The sequence below is a fragment of the Piliocolobus tephrosceles genome, chromosome 1, assembly GCF_002776525.5.
Source record: "Piliocolobus tephrosceles isolate RC106 chromosome 1, ASM277652v3, whole genome shotgun sequence".
NCBI lineage: Eukaryota > Metazoa > Chordata > Mammalia > Primates > Cercopithecidae > Piliocolobus > Piliocolobus tephrosceles.
In genome coordinates, this window is record NC_045434.1 from 144,147,233 (window position 1) to 144,158,819 (window position 11,587).

The window sequence follows — 11,587 nt, forward strand, 5'->3', positions numbered from 1 at the left end:
TACCCAAATATCGCTCAAACTTTACATGCCAAAACTATTCACCCCAACTCCCCCGACCTCATTTCTTTATAGCATCATCTAGTTATCCTGAAGTAATGATAGCCCCCTCCGCAACCAACTGCCCAAAAAGCAACCTATAATCCTTTTTTGTCTGTTTAACTTCTATCCATACCAGAGTCTAACCTAGTTTTGTTAATTAGGTCTGTTTTTCTCCCTTGGCCCCAACTTCATGCCTGTCTTCCAGTTCATCCTCCGTAGTCCCAGAATTCTTGCATAAACCTAAATATTTCATTACTCTGACTTAAAGAGTTGATTATTAACATTGTTTCCCAGATCATAGTGCCTGCAAGATTTAAAGAGACTTTCATTAACTAGCCACAACTTATTTTTACAACTTTGTATCCTATCACTTATTCTGTGAACTTTGCCTTGTAGTCCTTTGAACCTGTTTTCCATTCCCCAAATACATTTTTACAACCTCTGAGTTAATCTGAAAGGCTTCTCCTCTATCTGGAATGCCTCTCCTCTTTACCTGTAACTTTTATTCAGCCTTCACACTCAGCTTAAATGTCACCTTGGCCCTGTTAAACATATCCTAGGTATATGGACTCCACCTAGTTTGATTCTGTAATAACTTCTATTATAGTACTTACAACAATGAGAATTTTCTTCAGTCATGCGTCATTAGACTAAACTTTTTTTTTTTTTTTTTTTTTTTTTTTTTTTGAGACGGAGTCTCGCTCTATCCCCAGGCTGGGGTGCAGTCTCAGCCTTCTGAGTAGCTGGGACTACAGACCCGTGCCACCACACCCAGCTAATTTTTGTATTTTTAGTAGAGACGGGGTTTCACTATGTTGGCCAGGATGGTCTTAATCTCCTGACCTGGTGATCCACCCTCCTCGGCCTCCCAAAGTGCTGGGATTACAGGTTTGAGCCACCACGCCCGGCCATAGACTGAACTTCTTCAAGGCATGTTATATCCACGTATATATCCCTATAACAACAGATCCAACGTTAAAAATGTTCAAAATTTTTTAGATGTTAAAAAATAGAAATGGTGTTTGCTTTTGGCAATGATGAAAAGGTTTATCTACAACTAACCCAGGCCTTAGGCTTGTATGTCACACAAACTTAGGTGCATTTCAATTTAGTTGATGTTTCACAGCATCTCCATTTGTCTCAAATAGCTTATGGATCCTCTTCCAAACTAGTCTGGTTTCCCGTATTTTTACTATATACTCTCACTATTCCTTCCTCTTTCTTCCTCTCCATCACCACCCCCAAGTCCTGCCAGTTTTGACTCCTGCATACTTATTTGTCCTTTCCATCCCAGGCCTAGTTCAAATCCTCGGCCTTCTCTGACCACCCTGTACAAAACAGTAACATATACTCTTATTTCTCTTACTCTGCTTTATTAATCTTCATAGCTTTTATTTGTTAACCACCTGATAATTGTTTTCCACCCCTCCCGAGCCTCAACGCATCTATTAGATTCTAAACAGTATATGAACAGGGACTGTAAGTTTAGTTACTGATGTCTTGTGTCCAAAGCAGGAACATAGTAGTCATTCAAATTATTTATTTATTTGAGATGGAGTCTCTGTCGCCAAGGCTAGAGTGCAGTGGCGCAGTTTCGGCTCACTGCAATCTCCACCTCCCGGGTTCAAGCCATACTCCTGCCTCAGCCTCCCTAGTAGCTGGGATTATAGGCACCCATCATTATGCCCAGCTAATTTTTGTATTTTTGTAGAGACAGGGTGTCACAATGTTGGCCAGGCTGGTCTTGAACTCCTGACCTCAGGTGATCCACCCTCCTTGGCCTCCCAAAGTGCTTGGGATTACAGGCGTGAGCTACCGTGCCTGGCCTCGAATGATTTTTTAATGTATGTATCTAAGACCACATAGCTTCAGCATGATCTAGCTATATAGACTATCTGTCTGACAATATCCAGGCTTTATTGTTTTAGAGACGGTCTTGCTCTGAAACCCAGGCTGGAGTGCAGTGGTGCAATCACAGTCCACTACAGCCTCAACCACCCAGGCTCAATCAGTCCTCCCACCTCAGCCTCCCAAGTAGCTGAAACTACAGGCATACATCACCATGCTCGGATAATTTTTTTGTGTTTTGTACAGATACGGTTTTGCCATGTTGCCCAGGCTGGCCTTGAAATGACTCAAGTGACACACCCACCTCGGCCTCCCAAAGTGCTGGGACTACAAGTGTGAGCCACTGTGCCCTGCCAATATCCATGTTTTAAGAATTCCTTCACATGGCATCTAAGACTCCATCATCATCTCAATTATGCTTGCATCTTCATTATCTTTTGCTGTCCTTTGCACTCGTGCATGCCTCAATAATAATGAATTGCTTATAGTCCCAATAATTGGCATACAGTTTCTTCGTTCTGTCCTTTTATTCAGTCTCCTCTGAAGGCGCTCCCAAATTCCCATATCTGTTTTGCTAGCTAAATACTTGATCAAAATATATTTCTAGAATATAGGTTAAATTCTGTTAAACATTATAGGATAGGAATGCTGGCAGAAAAAAAATTTCTAGATCTGATTTAAACCAGTATTCATAATCACAGAAATAGTCCTTAAGCTAGAAGGGATATTACAGGTCAGTGATTGCCTCTTTATTTTATGTTTGAAGGTAATTCAAATTCATGTCATCAAAATTCTCATTTAGGCTCTTCCACACTGAATTACTGCTGTAACTTTGAGCAAGTATTAGACTTTATGGGTTTCATCTAAAAAAGTGTTAATAATCTGGAGTTTAACTTGAATATACACTGGTTCTACTGACTCAGCTAAAACATATGCCAAAAAACTATTTTAGTTGTATAATTTTTTTGTAGAGATGGGGTTTCACTATGTTGCCCAGGCTAGCCTAGAACTCCTGGATCATGTGATCCTCCCTTCTTGGCCTCGCAAAGTGCTAGGATTATAGGCATGAGCCACCATGCCCAGCCAAAAAATACTTTTGAACATTTTTGCTAGAGTGAACCATTTGACATTCACTATAGGTTTTAACACTGATAAAGGTGATTTTGAAACAATGCTAGTCTTTCAAAGTCTAAGATCTACATGTGTTTTTGCTATTTACTTACCAGATTACTGTATACACCATGATTAATTTTAAGTACTAAAACTTATTTCAAAGACAGTGTTACTTCTGTTAAATTTGTTATTATTACTGTATCATAACTATGTTAAATATAAGGGTCATATACCTCATGAAAATTTTCTGCTTCTCGCTCTTTAATTTCAAGGTCAATTGCTCTCCTTCTTGCTCGCTCTTCTTCTATTTTTTTCTGTATTTCTTTTTCAGACAACTGTCCAATTTTTTCAAACTTGCTTTTTAGGTTTTTAGCTTGAATAGAGCCACTCCTTTTTAATTTGATCAGTTCTTCATATTCTCTGCTCAATCCAAATGTTTCATTTTCTTCCTCTTCCTTAAGAAAAAAAAAATAAGTTTTTTGCTGCCGTTTTAGAAAGAGTCTCATTATGTTGCCCAGGCTGGCCTTGAATTCCTGTGTTTAAGCAATCCTCCTGCCTCAGCTTCCCAAGGAGCTGGGACTACAGTCACATGCCACCATGTGTGACTCAAAAAAAAAAAAAAAATTGAATATCAGCATACTAGTTTGTACAATAAACCATCCAAAAAATGTGCACTATTTCTTATTTGAAACCAAAAATACAGCTTAACCTCTTCTCTAAATGCAGTGTCCAAATTTACTAACTCAAAATGGTGCTACAAATTTAAGGCATTATTGAAAACATTCTACTTAAAATACTATTCACATCAGGGAATATGGTTAAAATCCTCTGATATCCCTTGATAACCTGCTAAAACTAAAATATTCATGACAAAATTAGCTTTTCCTAGGAGTTGCAGGAAGGTCTTTGTTAGGGGAAGGCAAAAAAATAATTGAAAGAACAGTAGGCCGGGTGCAGTGGCTCACGCCTGTAATCCCAGCACTTTGGGAGGCCGAGGCTGGAGGGCAGTGGCGCAATCTCGGCTCACTCAAGTTCCGCCTCCCAGGTTCACACCATTCTCCTGCCTCAGCCTCCCGAATAGCTGAGACCACAGGCGTCTGCCACCAGGCCCGGCTAATTTTTTGTATTTTTTTAATTGAGACGGGTTTTTACCATGTTAGCCGGGATGGTCTCGATCTCCTGACCTCGTGATCTACCCGCCTCAGCCTCCCAACGTGCTGGGATTACAGGCGTGAGCCACCATGCCCGGCCCATCTTGTTCTTTTGTTCAGATTTCTTTCCCCTGATTTTCCACAATTTATTATTACTAGTCCTTTGTAATATTTATCAAACTCTAATACCACCATATGGAATAGTAAAATACTACAGGTATTCCTGGTATACTTTTCCTGGAGAAGACCTAAAGTTCTAGGCAGAGTTTTAAAAGGTGGAGGCAGAGGGTGTCACAGTCTGCGATGTTATGACATGAAGCTTAATTTCTTGACTCAACCAAGGGGTAAGAGAAAACGTTCCTTTATACTATTTCCACTTTTTAGACTATGTGGGGTGAAAATACACGACTCATAAGAAACCTAGACCTTGGAATATTTTCCTACAGCACATTCCTGATATTTATTTATACATTTATATTTATATTCTCAGGGTCCGCTAGATTATTTGCCAGCCACACCTGGGGCAGAGAAGTAAAACTCCCTTCCCACGTGCCCAATGCCCCAACCCATAAAAAACGGGCACCTTCCAAGAGATTGCAACTTCTGTGTAGGAACTCACTCGGTTCCTAGGTCATAAGTTGGTGAGAGGACCCCACCAAGGTGCCTGCCAAACATGCCATAGCATTGCCAGTCCAAGTCATGAGGCTACATGTTAGACCCCGATCCTGTTCATGTGTGTGTCCTGGCCCCTGGCGGGGACCAAGGCTGATGGTGAATACAGGCCCCAATTCTACCTTTCTCTTCTGCTGCCCACGCAACCGGGGCCACCCAGAGGGATAGCGGCAGAGTCCCAAGAGGGAAGAAAGGCAGGGCCTTGGGAAGGAGGCTGATGAAAACCCATTCCAGGGCTGAACCCGGGAGGCGGAGCTTGCAGTGAGCTGAGATCCGGCCACTGCACTCCAGCCTGGGCCACAGAGCAAGACTCCGTCTCAAAAAAAAAAAAAAAGAAAGAAAGAAAACCCATTCCAGGGAGGCAGGAAGGCGGCGTGAAGCTCTAGTAAGCAAAAGCTATAAAGGGCATGCTTCATCGTCCAATCAGCTTTCACTTATATACAACACACAAATTCAAAGGTAAAATTAAGAATTTCAAGACAGTGGCTGGGCATGATGGCTAATGCCTGTAATCCCAGAACTGTGGGAGGCTCCGGTGGGAGGATCGCTTGCCAGGAGTTGGAGACCAGCCTGGGCAACAAAGTGCGATCACCCCATCTTTAGAGAGAGAAAAAAAGGCCCGGCTCACGCATGTAATCCCAGCACTTTGGGAAGCTGAGGCAGGTGGATCACGAGGTCAGGAGATCGAGACCATCCTGGCTAACACGGGGAAACCCCATCAATACCAAAAATTACAAAAAATTAGCCGGGCCTGGTGGCAGGCGCCTGTAGTCCCAGCTACTCCAGAGGCCGAGGCAGGGGAATCCGGGAGGCGGAGCTTGCAGTGAGCAAGATGGCGCCACTACACTCCATCCTGGGCGACAGAGCGAGAATCCGTCTCAAAAAAAATAAAACCAAAAAAGTGCTGGGCACAGTGGCTCACACCTGTAATCCCAGCATTTTGGGAGGCCAAGGTGGGCGGATCACCTGAAGTCAGGAGTTCGAGATCAGCCTGGCCAACATGGTGAAACCCGTCTCTACTAAAAATAACAAAAATTAGCCAGGCGTCGTGGCACATGCCTGTAATCCCAGCCACTCGAGAGGCTGAGGCAGGGGAACTGCTTGAACCTGGGAGGTGGAGGGTGCAATGAACCGAGATCGTGCCATTGCACTCCAGCCTGGGCAACAGAGCAAGACTCCATCTCAAAAAAAGAAAAAAAAATTAAAAATTAGCCAGACATGGTGCTGCGTGCACCTAAAGTCCCAGCTACACAGAAGGCTGAGACATGAGGATCACTTAAGCACAGGAGGTCGATGCTGCAGTGAGCCATGTTCACACCACAAAAAAGAATTTCAAGACAGCAACCTCAACATTAAACCCCAAATGCAGGGCCTTCTGAACATGGAGTCTTGTGAGTGCACAAGGTGCATGCCCATGAAGCTGGCACTGTATAGTCTATATATATGTATTGAATATATGCATATTTATGAACTATAAATATAAAAAATTGGATTAGCTCAGTCCCTTGCAAACCTCGATACTTTTTTATTAAACTAGCAAGGAAGGAGTAGTTAAAGCAGACTAGAAAGTACACATAATTGTGCAGACGCCTGTACCACGTAAGCACCTCATAGTAGTATGTCGACTATCCTAAAGGTGAATAATAATACAAAGTTATTATAAGGTGATATAAGTAAAATATTTAGCTAATAAATATGGGTAATATAAATAGATACTTCTTAAAATCTTACCTCTCCCATTTCCTGTCTCAGTTGTTCAAATTCTTGTTTCTCCATTTCTAGCTTATGCTTCCGTTCTTCCTCTGTTCGTCGTTTTTCTTCTTCCATTTTTTGTTTTAATAATTCTTCAAAATTAATTTCCAGTTTTCCCGGTGTAAGAGATTCTTGAGAGATTGTCTTATACATCTCTGGGGAGTCATCATCTACTACCTATTTAAAATAATTCTTTTATCACTCTGGCCAGAATTATACATACTAAAAAGGGACTATTTCTTGAAGAAACTGGGATTTCTTTACTGTTTGTTTTTAATTTTGGTTTTTGTTTTTTGAGACAGAGTTTCAATTTATTGCCCAGGCTGGAGTGCAATGGTGTGATCTTGGCTCATGGCAACCTCCGCCTCCCAGATTCAAGCAATTCTCCTGCTTCAGCCTCCCGAGTAGCTGGGATTACAGGCATGCGCCACCACACCCGGCTAATTTTGTAATTTTTAGTAGACAGGGTTTCTCCATGTTGGTCAGGCTGGTCTTGAACTCCTGACCTGAGGTGATCTGCCCGCCTTGGCCTCCCAAAGTGCTGAGATTACAGGCGTGAGCCACCGTGCCCAGCCAGATTTCTTAAACAGGTTTCACACTGAACAAAAAACAAGGGGACTTAACAGTAAACAAGAAAGTCTCAACACAGTGTTCAAAAATAAATAAATAAATGGGAAGAATTATTGGTAAATGTAAGACTGAGGTATTTTGTAACTATCAGGTTACCAGGAAATATTCTCCATCACAATGAAGACAAAAAATACTTTATTCATACCATGAGTACTTTGAATTAGACATTAAGATTTCCTAATTTGAGAACATTTTTAATTGGATTAAAACGGCTCTCCAATTTGGTAATTAAAGCGTTTAAGTTAATCATGATTTTGTCTGAATGAATTAGATAACCCGTCATGATCTCTTCATAATCAGGCAAAAATCATTCTTAGTGCTATGAGTTTATTGTTTATTTGCTGTAAGGCTAATTTTAAAGAAATAATAATAGATGATACTGAGAGCTGCCAAGTACAGTTATAAGCACTTTACATGTATTAATTTATTAAATCCTATAACCCTATGAAGTAGTTACTAATATCCTCATTTTACAGACAAGGAAACTGAGGCACTGAAAAGTAATTGTCTAAAGTCAACACAAATACTATGTGGCAAAGCTGGGATTCAAACTTCAAAATCTTTCTAATAAGATTATAGGCCAGGCACAGTGGCTTACGCCTGTAATCCCAGCCCTTTGGGAGGCCAAGGCAGGTGGATCGTGAAGTCAGGAGTTTGAGAGCAGACTGACCAACATGGTGAAACCCCGTCTCTACTAAAAATACAAAAATTAGCCGGGTGTGGTGATGGGTGCCTGTAATCCCAGCTACTGGGGAGGCTAAGGCAGGAGATTCACTTGAACCTGGGAGGTGGAAGTTGCAGTGAGCCGAGATCACACCATTGCACTCCAGCCTGGGTGACAGAGCGAGACTCCATCTCAAAAAAAAAAAAAAAAAAAAAAGATTATAGACCAGGCATGGTATAACATAACCCTCTGGCCTGAACTGTGACCCTGTGGTTGAAATAGACATAGGAGAACAAGACAAGGGGTATTATTCATTTGCTCCAAGTTTTATCAAGGCAATCCAGGCTTTACCACAGAACTATTTCAACTCAGAAATTATGTTTAAGTGGTTTACAATTCAAAGACTGCCTGTAATTTTTAAATTTTATATATGCATGAACTAAGCTATAGTAAGAAATCACAATACTTACTCCTGGATAAATTACAATACTTATTTGTGGATAAGAAAACAATATAAATGTAAAAGGAAGTTTTTCTCTCTTCTCTTTAGAAATGTGTTTAGGAAACTTGGTTTTGTTTTAATGCAGTTTTCTCCCCTGCATTTTTTTCCACTAGTGAATCATGGTAAAAATGCAGTTTTGGCCTACATATCTGCCCCGAGGACTAGGTCTTGTAATCTTCACAGTTACTTCTCTTCTACCGCTTCTAAACCTGCTTATTCTCCAAAAATTAAGTGCATTCACAACGTCTGTAGGATTTCTATGTAGAAACCATTTATGAATCAGGGATTACCTACTGCACGCAAGATTTCAATATCACTTGTTCCATCAACATTTACTGGAGGTCTGTTATGCTAGGCATTGTGCCACATGTTTGATAACAGTCTTGGCCTCATGGAGTGGAAAAGACAGCCATACGTGATAACAATAAAGGATTAGCGCTATGATAGAAGAGTACTAAATGCTGTAAGAATTCATGGAAGAAGGTGCTTATTATCAGGAAAGGCTTTCCAGAGGAAATGGAAAGTTATGAATTGGAATTAGGAGAGCATAGGGAAAGGAGTGAGGGACATCTTTCAGACAGTGTGAAGGCTGAGAGAGTCTCACTTTGAAGAAATACAAACAAATTTAGCTTATTTGGAACAAAGAGCAGATTAAGGAAGAATCAAGAAATGAAACGGGAGCAATATACAAGAGCAAGACTATAAAGAAATTTGTTTTAGAAGTTTTTGGATTTTTACTTAAGAAAAGTGTGAACATATTAAGCAAAACAGTAACAAAACACAATCAAAATTTCTTTCTTTTTAAAGATCACTCCTGGCCTTACAGGAAAGAATTGGTTACAGGTAAGATAACAAGTTAATTAGGAGTTGGTCCCAGGCAAACTGTAACAGTAACTTGGATTATAGTAGTGGCAGTGGAAAATGGGGGGGAAACTGACAGATTTTAGAGTGATTTAGGAGGCAGAATAAATGAGACTTAGTGACTGGTTGAACATCAGGCATGAATAAGAAGATAGAAGTGTTTCAGGCTTCCAAGTTTCTGATTTGAGTATCTGTGTGGGCGATAAAGCCAAATAAACACTTGGACCTATGTGTCTGATGCTCACCTATATTGAGGAAGAAAACCAGCTTATGATATTACCAAAGCCAATTACAATGTATCAAGAAGGAGATGCAGGGCTCAAGTCTCAAATTGCTTGAAAATTGTTTGTCAGATAACTATACATTGTACAAACATAAAACTGGTATAGGAAGTACAGTCATAACCTTGTAACAGTTAAGTTAGGTATCAATTTCCAGGAGTGATGAGTGAGATTTTGGAGAGAGAAATAATTCTGATTAAATGACTCAGGTCACTTAATATATAGTGGGTGGGATGAAAACTAAAAATAAAGAAGGAAAGGAAGGAAATAAAGGAATGAAGGAGGGGAAAAGGGAGTGTGGGAAGGAGGTGGGGAAAGAATGGAGAGGAAGAAAGGAAAAGTTAGGGGAGGAATCTCCCTACTTCTTCTTCTTCCTTGGATACTTAGTTCTGGAAAACATGTCTTCCCAGAGAAGGGAAATAATATTCCATCCTTTGTGCCAAGCATGGCAATTTAAATCAGAATCTTCTGAACACTAAACTGAAGCAAATACCTTCAATCAACTGGTGTTATTCCACCAGTTGGGAGACTTCAAAATACATTTGCCATTTGTACTCTTCGCACAGATTCCAGAAATAATAGGGTATTCTCTAAAGTCTAATGATTCTATTAATATATTCTCAAAGGTGAATTCTAATAGCATTCTCCAGTTAGTTTCTGTCTTACCATGTTTCTCCTTGCTTCAGCAAATGCCTTCTTTTCTTCCTCTATTCTCCTTCTGGCTTCTTCTTCTGCTTTCCTTTTTTCATCTTCTCTTCTTTGCCTTTCTATTTCTTCAAAACTGAGTTTGAGTTTACCAGGGCGGTACCCTTTAAAAAATTTTGCTGTGTCTTGGTTTTCCTCTTCTTCATTTACCTAACAAAATAAACAATTCATTACTAAGAATTGAGATTCATCAGAAAAAGGAATGGATTATCAATCAAAAGGCACAGAATTAGCCACTTCACATAGGACTGTTTGAATGCCCTTAATATACTTGACCAAAATCCCCTTCCTTTTTAATGTCTTATATGATAAAATATTCAAGTTTGGAGAAATTCCATATAAAGATGTACTCAGGTTAAATAAAACTTCTCAAGAAAGTCAAATTTCTGTAGATAAATTTGAATATTAAAACATTTTAGCCGGGCGCGGTGGCTCAAGCCTGTAATCCCAGCACTTTGGGAGGCCGAGACGGGTGGATCACGAGGTCAGGAGATCGAGACCATCCTGGCTAACACAGTGAAACCCCGTCTCTACTAAAAAAAAAATACAAAAAACTAGCCGGGCGCGGTGGCGGGCGCCTGTAGTCCCAGCTACTCAGGTGGCTGAGGTAGGAGAATGGCGTAAACCCGGGAGGCGGAGCTTGCAGTGAGCTGAGATCCAGCCACTGCGCTCCAGCCTGGGTGACAGAGCAAGAGTCCCTCTCAAAAAAAAAAAAAATTTTAGCCGGGTGTTGTGGCGGCTCACGCATGTAATTCCAGAACTTTAGGAGGCAGGAGGATCGCTTGAGCCCAGGAGTTCAAGACCAGCCTGGGCAACAGAGCAAGACCTCGTCTCTACTAAAAACCAAAAAACACATTATAGCCATTGTGGTGGTCTGTGTCCATAGTCCCAGCTACTCGAGAAGCTGAGGTGGGAGGATCCCTTGGGCCCAGTAGGTTGAGGCTGCAGTGAGGGGTTACTGTTGAGTATTAACTTTCCCAGAACAAATATAAAATGTGTATGTGTGTGCTATCATTGGGGTTCAAGTATATCTACACAGAATCTCTTTGGTAGTAAAATAAGGTTCTCATTTTGTAATTTTTGTAGTTTTTTTTTTTTTACTGTGAACTATGGTGCCTTATACTAATCAGATAAAAGATTATTATCTAGAACTATTTTATGTAAAATTCCAGCTTTATGATTTTATCATTAAAGTTTTAATTTATTAGTAAATTTACTATAATATCCATTGAAATGCATTATTATTTAATAATACTATTTCTTTATTAAGTTGACCACCAGAAATATCTAAAATATGTAGATACTATGCAGCTATACCCAAGAGTAATAACATTTTCTTTTTTTTTTTTTTTTTTTTTTTTTTTTAAGG

The 11,587-nt window shown here is 40.3% G+C and overlaps 1 protein-coding gene across 4 annotated transcripts in view; it reads right to left on the reverse strand.

Moving 5' to 3' along the window:
- NEXN (nexilin F-actin binding protein) overlaps positions 1–11,587 on the reverse strand; it is a 56,001-nt gene that overhangs the window by 4,816 nt on the left and 39,598 nt on the right. For all 4 annotated transcript variants that reach the window (XM_023208980.2, XM_023209008.2, XM_023208989.2 and 1 more), the window contains 3 exons: positions 10,180–10,368; positions 6,555–6,752; positions 3,234–3,455 (listed from right to left, as the gene is read on the reverse strand). In XM_023208980.2, the coding sequence (XP_023064748.1) occupies positions 3,234–3,455; positions 6,555–6,752; positions 10,180–10,368 (609 nt within the window). The remainder of the gene's footprint in view (positions 1–3,233; positions 3,456–6,554; positions 6,753–10,179; positions 10,369–11,587) is intronic.